The sequence below is a fragment of the Pararge aegeria genome, chromosome 13, assembly GCF_905163445.1.
Source record: "Pararge aegeria chromosome 13, ilParAegt1.1, whole genome shotgun sequence".
Classification (NCBI taxonomy): domain Eukaryota; kingdom Metazoa; phylum Arthropoda; class Insecta; order Lepidoptera; family Nymphalidae; genus Pararge; species Pararge aegeria.
In genome coordinates this window covers 11402951-11422024 of record NC_053192.1, presented here as the reverse complement: position 1 = coordinate 11422024, position 19074 = coordinate 11402951, and the positions used below count along the sequence as shown (strand labels likewise).

Below are 19074 nucleotides of genomic sequence, written 5' to 3'. Positions count from 1 at the left end.
ACAATTTGGTATAGTGGTAGCTGATATTCCGGGTCAACATATAGGCTACTTTTTATCCTGATAAACAATAAGCTTCTCCCGGGAAATGAGATGAAAACTTTTATCAATTTTACTTCATAGTTTTTTATTTGAAAGTGTATACTATAAAGCATGTATTGTGTAATTTTAATGAAGATTTGATAAATATTGTCAGGGATAAAGGACATAACTCTTAACAGATAACCTAATGAACCGTGTACTCATTTGTGATTCTTTATTACGACGTAATGAACCTTTTTTGGAGAAGCTGATAACAATGAGAAGTGATGGATCATGTACGACAAGAACGTGCCAAAACGGTCGTGGTCGAAGGCCGGTCAGGCTTCATAGACTGGCGAAACCCAGGTTAACTCGCAACACGGTGATGCTGTGTGTGTGGTTTGACTGGAAGGGCATATTTATTATGAGCTGTTACCATCAGGCAGGACCATCGATTCTGAACTCTAATGCGAACAACTAATGAGATTAAAGCAGTGATGCAAACTGCTCAAAATATTTTCCCCTAAGCCTATTTTAAAATCCCCTAAATTCGATAAAATTCAGAATACAAACCTTTTAGCTCTTTCTCTGTCTCCCATTTTTTTTAATAATTTTGTGTATAGCTTTTCAAATTCATACATTTTCTTTACACATTTTTTAAAGATTGAGTAAAAATTAATTATTAATATTTAAAAACATTAATAAATAAATAAGTACGCAAAAAATCTTTAAATTTTTTACTTTAACTCTGACATTTTACAAGTAATACCAACGAGTTAATCAATCAAACTACGGAGGGCACTAAAATACTTATCATTCAGTTTCTATTTATTTTCTCCCTAAAAAAACCCCTAAAAAAAGTTTCACCCTAAAAAATCCCCTTTTTCAAATACTTCCCTCTAAATTTAGGGGAAAAACCCCCATGTTGGCATCACTGAATTAAAGCAAGAAGTTGAGAGAAAGCGGCCGGAATTAATCAACAGTAGGGGTGTGGTTTTTCATCATGATAATGCTACACATCTTTAGCCACTCAGCAAAAATTAAGAGATTTTGGCTGGGAGGTGTTAATGCATCCGCCGTATAGTCCTGACCTTGCACCGTCAGATTTCCACCTGTTTCGGTCTCTTCAGAATTCTTTAGGCAGTGTCAGGAATTTTTGAATTTTCTTAATAAATGCGAAGAAACTTTTCCCCCAACCTAATATTAATCAAGGTTTACTTACATTATCAGTAGTTTACAGCGGTGATGTATTTTTTCCTATTTTCACAATACGGACAAAATTTCATAGGAAATAGTTACGCAAAGAAAAGTGAAAACACAATGACAAATTCAGACAAAATTACATCAGCTTTGTAATTATAATGAATTTGCCCGGCAGGAGCAGGTATTGCTATGAATTATTTAAATTTACCCCTATTACATAGTTCATAATAATAATGTTCTGCTTCATTTGGGGTAAGCAGTAAGCAGTTTCAGTTTCATATGAAGTATACGACCCAATTTATAGAGACTAGAGCAATTTCTGGACCATAAATACCATGATAAGGCATTTTTATGGAAATGTAAACCAGCGACTTTTTCCTACTTAAGTACATGCGTAAAAACACATAGATAATAAACAGACCGACGGCCAAAATGTAATTTCTGGCCAATTGAAGAATTCATAAAACTGTTGACATTCATTCACTTGTAAAAATCTTTATTAGAAAGTTAGTTTTTATGTTTGGAATTTTTATGAGTCAGGAAAGTATTTGGGCAACTTTTTCTCTCAGGAAAACCAACAGCTTCAACGGGATTTGTGAAATTCCGTAATAAACGCGGGCAACAGCTATTATTATTATAAGTCAAGGTTAATAAACTTAGGAATCTAATGAATATTAGAGGAGGAAATAGATAAGTATTTCTTAAATTACATATTTACATTGTTAATTTGTATAGTTACCCATTTTAAAAGGTAAAATAAATTTACGTATTTATAGCAACATTGTTATCTCGTTTTAGGGGAACTACGCAATTTTGTTGAAATGTAATGACATTTCTGCCAGTATATTTTTATTTTTATACATAGATAACATATGCTGCCCTTCACATACAATAGCATGATATGACTCACGCATCTATGCAATATGAGTAACCGAATAAATAAGTATCTTACGATTACTAAATCAAGTTTACAAAATCAGTAGCTATACAATAATTTAAGAAGACTGACCTCTATTGGTATTAATAATGATAACTGGTCAGTGAGGACACACACTGGAAAACTAAACTAAATTGACAAGCGTAAAAAAAATTTAGCTAAAAATAGTGGTATTCTTCAAACCATCCATCCATTCAAATCCATCATCCATCCATCCAAATACCATTTCAAATAAGAAAAGATCTACATTACTTCCACGCCGGTCAATTTATTTTAGTTTAATTTATGACATATGACGTAGGTAGTACTTAGAAATATGACGGAAGTGTTTGTAAGGTTGCCACTGACTACTTAGATCTTTTTTTCAAAATACCGACAACAAAACGAGCTGTGACGAGGAAAAAAAACGGTGCATGAATCGACGCAAGCGGGCCTTCTTCACACTTGCCCTCGCTACAGCTCTCCTTAATTCGTCGAGCGTAAAGTGGTAGTATGAGAATACATAACCCAACTGTCATTGTCAGAAAAGAAAAATGAAAAGCACATATTATATTACCTTTGCCTTTTCCCTATGGGAAAGAATAAAGGAAAAAAAAACAACATATTATTCTGTTTATTTATTTACTGGTTTGTGATTCTGTGGTCAACACACAAAAGTTAAGGAAAGTACGCATCGAAACTATGGAGGGTAGAAGTAATCGAAAAATATCAAAGTAAAATATAATAATACTACAATACGGTATTATTTTGAATATAAATTAATAACCAGCTAAATTAAACCTCATAACAAATGCCTGCCGTGCCTGAATAGACATTTGATATAATTTAAAGTAAAACCGGTTTTATTGAAGTGTTTTATTGCCTATTTACGTTCAAATTTTGTTTCTATTGAGGAAAATCGAAACAGTGACTCTGAGTACCGAACTTAAAACGCAACGATGTGGCATAATCTTATCATTATGTGTAATTTACTACTGTTTAAAGTTACCATCGCTGGAGAAGGTAAAATTTTAAAGTTATTTGTATCGTGCGAGGATAGCTTTAAGACTGGTCTTAATTTCAGCACGGCTAGCATGGGCAGGAGACAAATATCTTTTCCCACAGCTTTATCAACTCTCAGAGCACTGGCGCACAAATGGAAATAATATCCAAATAATAATGAGTAATAATAAATGGAAGTAAAGTTCTCCTATTCCATATTCCCGTGCTTTATCAGGTAGACTCGTTAATTATATCCCCTATCAGCGGATATAATCGGGGGATATAATTTTTGTCTCCTGGCTGTGCTAGCCCTGCGGGGGACCAATTACGATTCCCAACACCTCTTAACTTTCGTAGTTTTTAAGCAATATATTATATATGTTTTTTTTACTGTTGTGGTACGTGATATACAATTACCACACCAGGAAACAAAAAACATTGTGAGGAGACTGGCATGCCTGGGAGTCCTCAAAAATGTTCATGTCAAAAACTCCAATCCGCTTTTGTTTAAGTGGTGACAGTCTTGTCAGACTGATTTTACTTTTGGAATTTTCATTTGACCTCTAACTTTTCGTAGTTTTAAGCCATTGATTGATCACTTCCTTTATCTGTGTAGAAAAATATCCTGAGGAAATCTGCTTGACTTAGAGTAATGGTTTCAAAGGCATGTGAAATCTACCAATCCCCCACACCGTTGTCCCACACTACGTTGTATACTAGCTTTGGCACCAGGTGGTGAAGCTAGACAACGTAGTGTTAGGTTAACAATCACTTATTTGTTATTTTCTCTTTATTTCAGTTTTAATTACAACATCATCAACCCTTTACTGGCCCTACTACAGGGCATGTAGCTCCTCTCAGAATGAGAAGGGCTTAGGCAGTATTCTACCATGCTGGCCAAAGACTAGGTAGACTTCAGACACTGTTGAGAACATTGTGGAGTACTCTATGGCATGCAGGTTTCCTCACAATGTTTTCCTGCACCGTTTAAAGCAAGTGACATTTAAATAACTCAAAATAAAAATGCACATAACTCAGAAAACTCAGTGGTACGTGCTGGGGCTCTAACTCAGTCTCCACAAAAGAAAACCCTAAGTCTTACCCACTAAGCTATCACCGTTTCACTAATTTAATTACATTTAAATATATTTTCCCTATCCAATCAGCGGTAACAAGCATTTACATTTACATCTTTTGTTTTCTCTCTGAAGATGTAAGACCTGTACTCAAAATCAAATAGTATTCTGTCTGCAATCCCCAACGTTTATATAAACAACTTGACACCTCTTCGCTGAACGAATGATTTTAAACTGAAATTTTCTACAATATTAATCTACATTATATGAATAACATATCAATAAATTGTTTTAATTAACTTATATTTATCAAACTTAACAAATGGAAAGTATCAAATGTAATTCTTGTTTTTTTTAGTTGGTGATAAATGCTATCCTACTGAAGATATATTGAAGGGTACTTGTAAAATTGTGACAAACTGTGACATTGCCATAAAGTAAGTGATTTACATCATAAAAAACAAAACATAGGCATGTCGATATTATTGACAATATTCTGCATATTGTCAATGATAATGCCTATGTGCAGGGCGTATTGAAGAATGAAGTATTGGCACTGACCTCTATTTTATATCATGAAGGGAAAAGATTTGTAAATTTGCACACTTTGCACTACTGAACCAATTTTAATTATTCATTCACCATTAGAAAGCTATTTTGTCCATAATAACGAATTCAATTTCACTTATAATATGAATATAGCCAGAAATAATGATATTTTTAGCCAAGCCAGAAGGATAAATCCGCTTTATTAAATTTTGTTTACCAAAATACTTAATACTGGTAACTACATACCTATTTCTATTAAAACAGTGTCAATAACGCATTGAATGTCAAATAAAATTAAATATGATTATTAATCGTAATTTTTAGGCATAGAAATCCGTACAAAAAGAAGAGTCATTTTATTATCAATACAATCTTAAACTTTGCCCTTTATGGCATTTTATTTGGTCGCGTATTTTAAGATATAATGAAAAATTACTATTGCGGGATGTATGGTAGGACTCTTTGAATAAGGTAGGAATGCGCGTGGCCAATAAAACATTGGAAAACCGAGATTTTCATATATAAAAAAGTTACTCTCCGTGAAATCAACCTCGGTTTAGCCCTTCAACCTTGTAACCTCAGGTACAGGTTTCAACAAATAGACAACACTTACTACTGAATAAAGTATCTTTGCTTTTAACAAATAAACAAATTTGAATTTTTGTAAGAAGTGTTTTTTTGCATTGTTCCATGTACTGCCACCTTGCGCGCTGCCTGTTCTATGTTACCGCTCGGTTTTAGCTAAACGATAACTTTGAAACTGTTTTTCATAATTACTTACTGTGAAGAAAATAGCTTAACTTCTTTAAATATCATAACGATAAAAGTATCCATTTACTGCTTTTTTTTTTTACGTAGGGAATCCTCATGGATACCAACACACCCGGGGAGGTGCAATGGTTATGTCGGAATCTGACCGACTAAACCCCACGCTGTTCAAACACTTCGCCTGGTGACTGGGAACGCTTTCGCACACGACCGCGAGTCCATTTACTGCCTTGGTTCAACGTTGCTAACCCACTGCTATTGACAAATATGTAGTAATAAGTAATAACAAAGTAGCACTTAAGCCAAACATTATTATTACAATAATTTGTTATAAAGAATTCAAATTATTTGAAATAAGGGAAAACGGAGTAGATCCTAGAGACTGGCAATCGCGATTGGCAATGTTTACGTGATTGAAGGTTTGAAATAGTTGGTGACTAAAGCTCCAAAAGCAAGAACAGATGTATCATCCCATTTGTTGAAATCTGTTAAAATACTATCTGTCCTTTTAATATCATAGGCTTGTATTATTGTATAGGTAGGGGTAGACGTATGTAGCAGTACACTGCTCCATTTACGCGGGCGAAGCCAAAGGGCACATCTAGTTTATAATATTAGTAGAAATTAGTGGAAAATATATATGAATTATGCTCAAACTTTTATTTTTTCTTTGCACAGGTATATACAAGAAACATATACTCATCCATTCAGTAGATGTGGCTTCCATGGTACCAAAGAAATAGTGTGCTGTCCAAATACTGCAACCATTGGAGAGGATAAATTTGGTATATTAAATAAATCCTTTTTTACATATTGATGGCCATTCTGTTGTACACAAATCTTTAAATTAATTTGAAAGACTTGTCAATTTAAGTCTAACAATACTGCTATCCGTTTTCATAGGAAACACTAGTGCTAAAGTAGTAGTAGAGATATTTGTGAACGGGCTTGAATGAGGAAGGGCTAAAGCCAGCCTGCCACGAAGCAGTATTGCTGTGCTGCGGTCAGAAGCGCGTGGTTGCCCCTGTTATTACAGGCACATAAGGCCTATTACATATGCCTCATATTATGGACATAGGTCACACCTGGTGGTACTGATGATGTGTTCATTGCACGCTTTGCGAAGTGTTGCTATATTCAAAGGCTCTAGTAACCATCAGGTGGGCCATCTGCGTGCTCAGTTTTATTTTTTTATTCCACTACAAGTTAGCCATTGACTGCAATCTCACCTGGTGGAAAGTGATGATGCAGTCTAAGATGCTAGCGGGCTAACCTGTTAGGGAGTATGGCAGTTATATTAAACCGTATTCCTAATCTGTCTTTAAAAAGTTTCTACATCGACATCGTACCGGAACGCCAAATCGCTAAGCGGGACGTTTTTGTCGGTACGGTGTTATCTAGCCACGGCCGAAGCCTTCCAACAGATAAAACACTATGAAAGTCAGCACTAAATAAATAATCTGCGAAAATTCACAAATCGCCATCTAGCCCCAAAGTAAGCGTCGTTTTATGAAGAATTTACATAAATACTTTTAATATACAGATAAATGGTTATCACACAAACGTTTTCCAGCTGTGGGAATCGAACCCACAGTGATGTGCTCAGAAGGCAAGGTCGCTGCCCACTGCGCCCATCGGCCATCAGAGACAATGGCAGGGTAAATAAGGCTTTATCGGTTTCATTAATATTGATGTACTAGTTGTATCAGGCCTTGCGTTGCTATGGTTCAGCCTGCTATTATTTCCGGTTTCCGGGAGAACTTGGGGACAAATAGTAAAAACAGACACTACATACAAATAGTAAATAAATTAATCAACTAATTTTCGAATTTCGCGAACAATAACATACTGGAGCTGAATTTATGATCATCTATAATTTAATACAGTTGCATAGAAATTTTCGAAATTCAAAATGCATATTTTTTTAGATTTATATTTTGTGTTGCTATAAAAATAAAGCATGTTTATTAAAGTTACTAACTAACTCTATATTTTTATTTTCAGGAGACCCGAGACAGATCAGAATAGCTGATAGAGGTGAGTTTACATTGAAATCAAAGCGGTGATAGCCTAGTAGATAAGGTTTCGGCTTTCATTTCGGGAGGGCTGAGTTCGATCCCTAGCACGCATCTCTAACTTTTCGGAGTTATGTGCGATTTTTATTTAAGCAATTTTAATATAAATTGTTTAAACGGTGAAAGAAAACATCGTGTGGAAACCCGCATGTGTGGTTGTCGCAAAATAACGAACCGAACAAAAAAAACCTTATGCAACATATAACAGTTGTTTTTATGCAATAATAATTGATCAATAATTTCAGAATGTCAGAAAATTTCGGAAAGAGGTCTACCGCCACTGAGCTTACACATAATAGGCGGCGAAATAGCAAATCTCGGGGAATTCCCACATATGGTAAGATTTTACTATCTCTATATCACAGTAATTTTGGTTCAAAGCCGCGATGCATATTGAGTACGGAGCACCAGGACCTGGGCTTGATTCCTGTCGTTAAAAGGTTGTCTGGCAGATATAAGGCCGCCTTTTGTATTCTGCTTCTATTTTTATGTTTCTTTTTTTCTTGTATAATTCTTAATGTGGTTATAATAATTATTTTGATTTTGTTATTTTGATGTCTTTTTAGTTATTATATAAATGGATTTGTTTAAATTAAGATTTGCATGTCATATATATATTATGACGAAACATGTATACCTTCAATGTTTGATGCAAATAAATTAATTAATGTAGTTATTTCTAAAATAAATATTGCCCCCAAATGTTACGGGGATATAAGAAATTTTTAAATATAACCTTCAATCAAAACTAAAATTATAAAATGACTCCTACCTTTTTTGTTTTAGGCAGCCCTTGGTTATGAAAGATCGGACGGTTACGACTTCCAATGCGGCGGTTCTTTAATATCAGACACTTTTATACTATCAGCAGCTCACTGTGTGGACACATTAGACCGGTACGTTAGATTAATTCATATTTGGCATTAATGGCATGTGGTGATGGCAGACCAGAATACTGTTGACGCCACGCCTCTTGCCAGGGAGGTCGTGCGAGGTGACTTAGGGAATATAACGGAGAACGGGCAGGAGCGTTCTCAGTGTTACTACTACCATCTACTGCAATCCAACCCGTTTGCCCATCATAGTGATTATGCCGGCTCTTCTCAGTGGAATCTGCCTTCCGAACCGGTGGTAGAGTCACTAAAAACAGACTTGACGTTTCATAAATGCTTATGAATTAGGCCTACTTGAAATAAATGAATTTTGAATTATTTATGGCCAAAATTTCCGTTTGGGAGAGGCGTTTCGTCCAGCAGTGGACTGTTTTAGCTGTTGATGTAATTTATTTAGGTACTTGTTTATTTATATGTTATTTTTTAATTGATATTCCATGATTATAAATTATTCCATACAGTAAAATTAATGACATATTTTGATTCTGCATTTACTTTCGCTTCTGTACTGTGTGTTATTTCATTTAAAGACACGTTTGGTGATTATGAGCAAACCCTCACTTTCGGAGATGCCTTAGTCCAGCAGCTTTAGTCGGAAAAAAATCATCAATGCCCTTCCAGTTTCAATTTTCCCCAGTGCCTACAATATGAGTACCTTCCAATCCAGAGTGAATAGGCGTCTTCTAGGCAAGCGCGCTCCACCTTAGCGCTTACCATCAGGCGTGTTTGCAGTGAAGCGCTCGCCTATAAACATAAAAAAAAAAAAACGGAATTACTTGGACGGCCGATTGGCGCAGTGGGCAGCGACCCTGCATTCTGAGTCTAAAGGCTGTGGGTTTCAATCCTTACTGGAGGATGTTTGTGGGATGACTATATATGTTTTTCATTGTCTGGGTGTTTATCTGTACATATAAGTATTATTCATAAATGTATTCCTCAGTTATTTTAGTAGGTACCCATAACACAAGCTACGCATACTTTGGAGCTAGGTGGCGCTGTGTGTATTATCGTGGTATATTAATTTATTTGTTTACTATGAAATGTCAATTTAAAAGTTTATCTTTTGTGTTAACATTCTTTTAAAAAATGAATGCTGGATACATTTAATTTGCAGCCCTGCAACAGACTCAGAATGCAGGGTCCAAATAATTCATATAATAGATAATTTTTTTCCGGCCGTAATAATACATCAATAAAGCCGGGTGTCCTATAGAAACCAGGTGGCCCTTACTCACCTGTGAGCGGAGTCATACTTGCCGTGTCCTCCCCGAACCTGCTCTGGATCTTTGTTTTCACCTTTCATAATTTCTATGATACAATCACTATCTAAGCTCACCTAAAAACTGCGGTGTCCGCTCCGCAATCCGCATTGGGGCAGTACGGTGGGTCGATGCTCTGAACCTCTCTTACAATAAGACTTGAGGCCTGGGCTCACTACCTAGGACAGAAACTGGATGAGGGTAACGAACATTATCCTCAGACAGGCGATGTCCTCATGTCCTCATGCCTTCATAATTTATTGTATTTCAATTTATTGATATTTTTTAATATTCTAGGCCTTCAAACTGATTGCCGCGCAACCCCGTTTAGGTATAATGTACTCTCACCAAAAGTTGTCAGTAAGATAACGCTTTAGCGTTAAGACCCCCTTTGCACGTACTAATTACTAAACTAGTTTATGTTTCTTCTGTTTTTTTATATTGTATCTTAATTTTTTTGTAGGCAATAATGACTTCAATCAATTTGTTTACTTGCAGAGTGACTCCCACGATAGCCCGTTTGGGTGTTGTAGAGATCGGCGACAGACAGTTCAACAGTGAGTCCGATTTTAGAATAGGAGAAATCATAACACACCCAGATTATAAAAGACGCACAAAATATGACGACTTAGCTTTGTTGAGGTACGTAAATTATATATTCTACTACGTCCGCTTATGAGTTAAGCTTAAGAGATAGCCATACGCTACCGCGGAGTGTTTTTTAGATCTTTTAAAGAGGAATTCTTCTGGCATTCATTATTAGACGTAACTGTAAGCGTTTTCGCATCGCACGTGTCGGAAGGCCTCAAAAATAAAAAAATAATCGTATTTCAAAATTTTTGTTCATGATACTATTGGTCGTAGCGTGATGTTATAATATAGCATTCCTAGATATTAATGCAATTCGAACCATTCGTTCCATTTGAGAGCGCGTTAAGCCAAACAAACTCTTCAGCTTTCCCAGCTTTTTGACCCGCCCCGGCTTCGCACGGGTGCAATGCTTATACTAAATACACTACTGTCGGCGACTAGCTTTTACTTTAGTTTAGAATAATTAATATAAGTAGTAAAAGTAGTTAAATAATTATTATAAGCAGTTAACATTTAAGATATTTAGGTAGAATAGATTTTATTTAGATGTTAACTAGACGATTATTTAGTAATATAGTTAGACTAGTTAGAAGAAATATTATTAAATAAAGAGTCTCCATTGGCGGTCGAGTACTTTCAAGCTCGATAGCTCACCAAGAGTTCTCGACCGAGAAATTAATATAAATAGACCACTCTGGCCGAATGCCAGGCCTGATGGGTCGTCTCTATCCGATGATTTGCCGCAAAAGCAAATTATCCCTCCGTCACAAGGTAACCTTGTATAAAACGTGCATACGTCCCATTATGACATACGCCAGCGTCGTATTCGCCCATCGCCCTCACAGCTCCTACAGGAGCTTTCAAGTCCTGCAGAACAAATTTATGCGTATGACCACGGACAGTCCGTGGTACATGCGCAACGTAGATCTCCACCGAGACCTCGATCTTCCCACCATAGCCCAGTACATGAAAACATTATCAAAGACCTACTTTGAAAATGCAGTCCGACACCCCAACCCCCTAGTGGTCGAGGCGTCCACTTATACCCCCGTCCCCGACGTCGAACCAAAGCGGCGACGTCCGAAGCATGTCCTTGACGACCCTGACGACAAAATAACTACCGACAACGTGTCCCAACAACACACACACACGCAACATTCACAGCGTCTTCGCCGGCGAAGACGAGGGCCCCGATTTCTGACGTCATCCGGACGTGGATCCTTACCACGGTCACGGGGGCGTTCGGACTAAACAATGATTAGTCCAAAAGTCCACCAACAGTCAGATTAACGTCGAACCGAGCCGAGGTCCGAGTCCTCGCAGGAGGCACCCTCGGGTCGACGTCTCCCATACTCCCCCCGATGTCGTCGAGCCCTGGGGCTCTTCTCATGGCGAGCTTTCGCGCTCGCCCCACTCCCCCGGTGACGCCGTAGCAACCCCTTAGGTGGTTATCGGCAAGTGTCCTTCCGAAAAAGCAAAAAAAAAAAAAAAAAGAATGCCAGGCAGTCGTCCCGGAGCATTGAAACAGGAAACATCTCGTCTTTTATTGCGAAGAATACCCTGTAACCTCAAGAACGGTGTCGCTACCCCCACCACGGGCTACGACTACCTGAACACGGTGGAACTCACGACCGGAGTGCGTAGCAGACGGGCGCCGACCAGCGCACGAGACAGAGCTCCAACTCTGTCTCAGAACATAAGGCAGGGTTCTTATACCTGCCTTATTTCGCGCCTCGTCACCCAGTGGGACACGTTCCCTTGGCGTTGGTTCGGCATAAAACGCCGACGCGCCGCAACAACTACACATTATATAATACAACGTTCACAGCTTTTTTTTATCCGCAAGCGCTGCCGGCCCCCCGTCGGGTACCGCCGCAACCGCATTTCAAATCTGTAACACCTCTGTAAATATTCATTATATTACATGCTGTAAAGGGCCAAATTGATCTGCATTATGTATTTACTATAATGTATTTAAGTTACTTAATTGGACAAGGATTAATGCTGTATTGCTTAAAATTACTTTGGAAATAAGCTATTATTTCTTGTAAAAAGCAAATGATAAAAAAACAATTGTTGTGGGCAACCCCTGAGAGATATAATCCCGCGTTTTTTGTAGACCTTTTTTAAGGTCTGATACTGTAGTTCCAGACCTTAAAAAAGGTCTGTTTGATCTATCTCGTGGAGTTCAGACAGCTTTTGCAACCACATTATATTACCTTAAAAACCTCTAAAATTCCCAAAACCATGCACGTATTATGCATATAAACCTTCCGCAAAAACCGCATCAAAATCTGATGCGTAGTTTTAACGATCTAAGCAGATATACTTAGGGACAGAAAGATAGCAGGAAGCGACTTTATTTTCTGATATGTAGTGATAATTTAGTTTAGATAATGGTTAAATTGTAGAACTCGACCTAAGTTTAAACCAATGTTCACTGTCCTACAGCTTCGGTGACATAATAGGAAACGTTAAAGCGATGTAAAATGTAATTGCTTGTATACGTGTAATGGATAGAAGCAGGCGATACTTTGCGGACTTGATATACAATGTTAATATTGACGGCCGACTGGCGCAGCGGGCAGCGACCCTGCTTGCTGAGTCCAAGGCTGTGCGTTCGATTCCCACAACTGGAAAATGTTTGTGTGATGAACATGAATGTTTTTCAGAGTCTGGGTGTTTATATGTATGTATATTATAAGCATTTATGTCTATTAGTACATGTCAGTCAGTCTATGTTTTAATTTTAATTTAATATTACTAATCAATCTGTTATAATAGCTTAATTCATATTTATATTATTATTTTTAATAATCTTTAGTTAAATACTTATAAAAGTATTTTTTTTTTTTTAATTGTGACCGGAGATAGCAACGATAATGCTGTATACACCTATAATAATTTATTATTGTAATGGCACTAGACAGAATTTGTAATTCTAACACATATTTTTTTTTTATGAATGTAGTTACAATTAATTGCTGGTGTATCACTACGCGAGTTTCGCACTAGAGCATCCTCAGGAGATGTTGACTTAACAATTATTGTTCATTGTGTGACTTTACAATGAACAATTGTTAAGTGAGAGTACATTGCCGAAGATTTGTTTGGTGTGAAGTATAAAGATTCAAGAAATTTTAAATGACACTGTACAGATTCTCCTGTTTTTTGGAGAGTATAGCAAATTAAGCTTTAATTTTTATTTGTTTAAAAATATTTGAATAAAGAACGGTAAAGTGGCAGGCAAAAGAAGGACCGGTCGTAGAAGAATATCATGACTCAAAAACCACGACAATGGTTTGAAAATAGCACCAAATCATTATTTAGAGCAGCGGTGTCCAAAGTAGAGATAGCCCCCAATGCTTGCCAACCTTCGTAAGGAGACGGCACCCTAAGAAGAAGAAGAAAGAAAGTTTAATCGGGACTTTGACTAAATATTAAACTTCAGGGCTATTGAAGAAAAATTACGCATTTGTGAGTATAACAGTAATCGTTGTACCAGGTGTCGTTGTTTTTAAGGTTGGAGAACCCGGTGACGTTTACGGTAAATTTGAACGCCATATGTTTGTATACGAAAGATGACGACCCCAAGATTCCTCTCACTATAACTGGTTGGGGGAAAACCAGTACAACACGTGAGTTTGTTAACAAATATACCGTTTATATGACAGTGACATAAGTTCAAATCGTTGTCAACAGGATAAATTAATCAAATACCTGTTTAGGATAGGTACCTAAATGTGCGTAATATGCGAAAATAAAAACATTTCAATTAGATTTATTTTTAAAGAAAAATATCATTTATTTCCTTTAGAGCATAGACTCACTATATTTGTTTTTTTTTATGTCAAACTTTATTGCATACACATTTAAAAATATATAAAATGAAACAAAATAACAGTAAAAAAACTGCAATTTCAACTGCAACTGCAGGCAAATTGCTTAAGCTATCCCTCTCGGACAACCTTTGGCGAGAGGAAATCTGACAGAACGGGATTGTTCGGCAGTTAATTTCTGAGTCCAAGGCCGTGGGTTCGATTCCCACAACTGAAAAATGTTAGTGTGATGAACATGAATGTTTTTTAGGGGTTTATCTGTATATTATAAGTATTTATGTATATTATACATAAAAATACTCAACACTCAACAGTCATCTTAGTAGCCATAACACAAGCTACACTTACTTTGGGGCTAGATGGTGATGTGTGCATTGTCGTATTATATTTATTTATTTAATTACGCATAAACTAGTTACTATAAAATAACACTAAAATATATACTACATGGGATAAATTTTAAAAGAACCAAAATAACTTATATCATACTTACACCACAGACCACTATGCTGCTCCAGTTCAGGAAGGCTGGAGGCTGGAAGGCTTTAACAATTATAATGACGTGTTAGATAATTACCGGGTTTGACGGCTTAACGTTCTCTCCGAGGCGTGGAAGTGGACCCCGCCAATTTAGTAACTCCGGGTTGAGAATTTTTAGCAGTAAAACTTAATACATTACGACTCGTGTCCCGACTCGGGAATTGAACCCAGGATCCAGAGGCGTGCATAGAGGGTATGTTCAGGGTATGCAGATGATATATAATATATATAATACTAGCGGACCCCAGCGCCATCTCTCGGGCTAATTTGTGAATCTAAACCATCCAGGGTGCCACCCAAACGCATACCAAAAAATTCATTCAAATTTAGGAGGAGTTCAGTGACATACACACGCACACAAGAAATATATGTATAAGATATAATCAAGTAAAATCTCCGATACGAGTTATAAATACTTAAGGGTAGGCTTTTTATAACTTTTACAATGTCTTAAGTTTTTTATAACTCGTACAGCAGGTAGGTTTATATCGCCTGCATGCCCTGTTACCGTGTGAACCCTAAACGAATTTATTTCCGGAACACTTCTTTTCATGGACCCTGTATAAGGTATTTATTGTAACACATATACCTATAATCGATCACACAAACTAAACAGGGTTGGGTCAAGGGCGTTTGTTGTTAAATGTTTTACTGTCAAGAATTCTCAGTACCAGCCCGTTGAAATTGGCGGGCCATCGGACTATGAGAGTTAGGGTATAAAGAGTGAACCTGTTTTTCGCACACACTTCATTAACATGTGATAATAAACCGGCAACTGGAGATGGTAACAAATAAATAAATATACTACGACAATACACACATCGCCATCTAGCGTAGCTTGTGTTATGGGTGCTAAGATAGCTGATGAATATTTTAATGAATATAATACACATAAATACTTATAATATACACATAAACACCCAACACTGAAAAACATTCATGCTCATCACACAAACTCGTTTAGTGATAAGACCGCTTTGCACAACTATGTTATATTCTAAGTTTCTTCTGTATATGTGTTTAATTTGTATAAAATGTGTGTGTGCAATAAAGATTTCAAACAAACAAACAAACATTTCTCCAGTTGTGGGAATCGAACCCACGGCCTTGGACCCAGAAAACAGGGTCGCTGCGCACCGCGCCAACCAAAGTATATTAATAAAAGATACATAAATATTCTGTGATATTTTTACAGGGGATATAAAGAGTACGGTCCTTCTGCATGCCAATGTGACAGTTGTTGCAACGAGTAAATGCAGAGAGTCGTATACCAACTGGCGCAAGTTGCCGGAAGGGATCGTCGACGCGCAGATCTGTGCTGGTGACCCCATGGGCCTTCGAGACACTTGCCAGGTATTTAATTCTCAACAATAATCCATAACATTCCACCACGCTGGGTAGACGGGTCGGTGATCGCTTTAGATGGTAGTAATACGCTGGTGCCCGACATTTTATTATTTACCCTAGAAAGTTTTAGGAAGAAAATTGTATGTAAATTAAATATAAAGAATCTTAATTATAAATTTTAATTTTAATTTAATATTGCTAATCAATCTGTTGTTAATTCACATTTATATTATTACTTTTAATAATCTTTAGTTAAATACTTATTTCAGTTTTTAAATTGTGAACGGAGATAACAAAAATAATGCTGTATATACCTATAATTGATTATTGTAATGGCACTGGACAGAATTCGTAATTCTAACATATATTTTTTTTTTAATGTAGTTATAATTAATTGCTAGTGTGTCTTATGAATAAATAAATAAATATTCCCTAGTCTTCTTAGTCGCTTCGTACGACATCTGTGGGAAGAAAATGGGTGGTGACCACTGTATTCTGATCTGTTGTCACCACACGGCATAGGTTTTATTTAATTCAAGACTTTATTCTATTACTTCATTTGCAGATTAGCGGTATCTCGCGACTTCGTCCGCGTATAAGTCAACTTTAAAAAATAGATGTCGCGGACTATTTTTTTAGAACTTTTAAAGGAGAGCAACTTTGTGATACATGATTTTATCAAAACTCTTTTCGTTTACGCAGAGCTCGCAGCGGAAGCTTTCAAAAGGAAAGAAAAACCCAGATTTTTAAAAAATATTTTTTGGTGCTATGCTCATTATATTAGTATAAGTTATAAAATTGAATATAACTATAATATTAATTTAATTGAATAATAAGATTGAATATAAGAATTGTAAGGTATATAATAAACGTAGTACAGCTTTTGTGACAAGGTTTCAAACCGGTGTCAGTATCGGAATCATTTCGGTTAAGGATTCGGTTTTGTTTTATTAACCGGTTAAACAGATAAACCGGTTTCTATTTAATTTCACGCAATATTTTGAAATAAACCGGTTTTAAAAACATTATTCGTTCTTTTTGTGAATTGCTGCGCGCGCTACGAGTACGAGTAATATGAAGCGGCAGGACGTTTAGATGGATGGTAGTTATTGCGTGCATGACAGTCTTCTCTTTTTTTAACAAATTGCTTGCCTTTTTTTTGCAAATTGACCATACATTGAACAGTAGTTATAATATGGCCCTTTTGGGCCATATTATAACTACTGTTTAATGTCATCATCATCATTTCAAACTATTACCAGCCAACTACAGGGCAGTACTGTAGTCTGCTCCCACAATGAGAAGGGTTACGTTGTCCACCACGCTGGCTCATTGCTGATTAGTGGACTTCACACGCCTTTAAGAACATTTTGCAGAACTCTTAGGCATGTAGGTTTTCTTCGAGTTTTTTTTCCTTCACCGGTAAAGCGAGTGATAAGAAGATATTTTAACGCTTACGTGCGTTTAAGAAAGAGAAGAGTTTACGTCTTGGGATTCGAACTCAGCCCCTCGAAAGCAAAACCAAAGTTCTAACCACTTATTACGATGTAAAAGAATATTTATTATAAACTGAATAATTTTAAATATAAATTATGGAACATTTATTACGATTTGGTTATTCATTTACTGTCATTTTTAATTTTATAATGTGTTTGTTTATTTTAATTTAATTTGACATTGAATTAAGGTTAATCTTTTTAATTTTTTTTATATCCATGAACCAAATTTGCACACTATTAATTTAGTTGAGTGTTATGCTCTCTGAACTAACTATATTGTTTACCAACATCTTGATACAAAAGTTCTTGCAAATAAATGATTATTATTATTTATTTAGGCTATCAGCTAGGCTGTGTAATGAGTTCTGCTCAAATGTACATTCTCAATTGAAGATGAATGCTACAGTTTTAAATCAATAATTAATTCTACTGACTAAAAACTACTGTTTGTTGTTACAGGGTGATTCAGGCGGGCCACTCCAGGGATTGACGAGTAATGACGGCCATTACCGTTTGGTGGCTGTGACGTCATTTGGGCGTGGTTGCGGTTCGCCCGTACCCGGCGTGTACACGCGCGTGTCTCGCTACCTCGACTGGATAGAGAAAGTCGTGTGGCCTAACCGGGCATAACCCTATCTTATCCTATCCCAGTAGCGTGCATTCAAGATACGCACTAAGAGATGATATGAAATGGATAGAACCAGGCGTTACTTTGCGGAATTCTCTGATATATTATGAAAATTATTATTATTATTACTATACTTCGCTAATGAATAATTGTTGAGCAACATTTATTCATTGTAAAGTCAACATCTCCTGAGGATGCTCCGGTTTCGGAGCTAAACGTGCGTTGAGGGTACATTGCCGAAGATCTGTTTGGTGTGGAGTATAAAGATTGAATAAATTATTAATTAAACCATTATATATATTATAGCAAATTAAGCTTAATTTTCATAATATAAAATGGAGATAATATCCAGAATGCCAAGAGTGATATTTCTACCTAGTAAGAAGCGCCTACTTTCTACTAGTTACAATATTCAGAAACCGTACTATATGCCATTAGCCAGTACAAGATTTGCTTACTCGCAATCGAGGAGTCGCTTTCGAGTACTGAAACACTTTAACGTCGGAGTAAAATAGATTATCATTATGTTAGAGTTCAAATTTGCCTACAATTAGCCCGGGCTTTTGACAGAACGTCTGTGAAACAAAAATTAGAAGTATAAGATTTGCTATTTTAAAACAAGTGAAATTCAGTCCATTTTAGTTTGAAGATACAGATTTTAATACTTGGAAACGAAACCTCACGCGAGCGAAATCATCAAAGTTAACTGCGATTTGTATGGTATAGAAAGAGCGCGATCAAGTGACAATACGGTATCCCAGTATTGCAACTAGATGGCCCTTTTCAAAACGATATAAAATATACCGTAGTTAACTTTCACGCGATCAAATATGTAAATACAAATTTTATACTTGACACCGCGAACGAGCAA

General features: G+C 36.4%; 2 protein-coding genes across 2 annotated transcripts in view; one reads left to right on the top strand and one right to left on the bottom strand.

The window, feature by feature from the left end:
* The window catches only part of LOC120628967 (NFX1-type zinc finger-containing protein 1-like), a 48633-nt gene extending 47238 nt beyond the window's left edge, over positions 1 to 1395 (bottom strand). Inside the window, exon 1 of the mRNA XM_039897672.1 lies at positions 1241 to 1395. The gene's annotated coding sequence lies outside the window, so the exon portion shown is untranslated. The remainder of the gene's footprint in view (positions 1 to 1240) is intronic.
* A 1348-nt stretch (positions 1396 to 2743) lies between these two features.
* LOC120628951 (serine protease persephone-like) lies at positions 2744 to 18332 on the top strand. Its single transcript, XM_039897645.1, has 10 exons — positions 2744 to 3160; positions 4574 to 4652; positions 6211 to 6317; positions 7537 to 7569; positions 7853 to 7944; positions 8394 to 8503; positions 10258 to 10401; positions 13873 to 13988; positions 15925 to 16082; positions 18035 to 18332. The coding sequence occupies exons 1-10, from the start codon at positions 3097 to 3099 to the stop codon at positions 18203 to 18205; spliced, it is 1074 nt and encodes a 357-aa protein (XP_039753579.1). The 5' UTR covers positions 2744 to 3096; the 3' UTR covers positions 18206 to 18332.
* Positions 18333 to 19074: the final 742 nt, after the last annotated feature.

Bases quoted from the DNA above. Each gene is read 5' to 3' on its own strand.
- LOC120628951 (XM_039897645.1), top strand. From the start codon at position 3,097: ATGTGGCATAATCTTATCATTATGTGTAATTTACTACTGTTTAAAGTT. The intron at 3,161-4,573 runs GTAAAATTTTAA...TGTTTTTTTTAG, and splicing joins AGTTACCATCGCTGGAGAAG to TTGGTGATAAATGCTATCCT. The intron at 16,083-18,034 runs GTATTTAATTCT...TTGTTGTTACAG, and splicing joins GCCTTCGAGACACTTGCCAG to GGTGATTCAGGCGGGCCACT.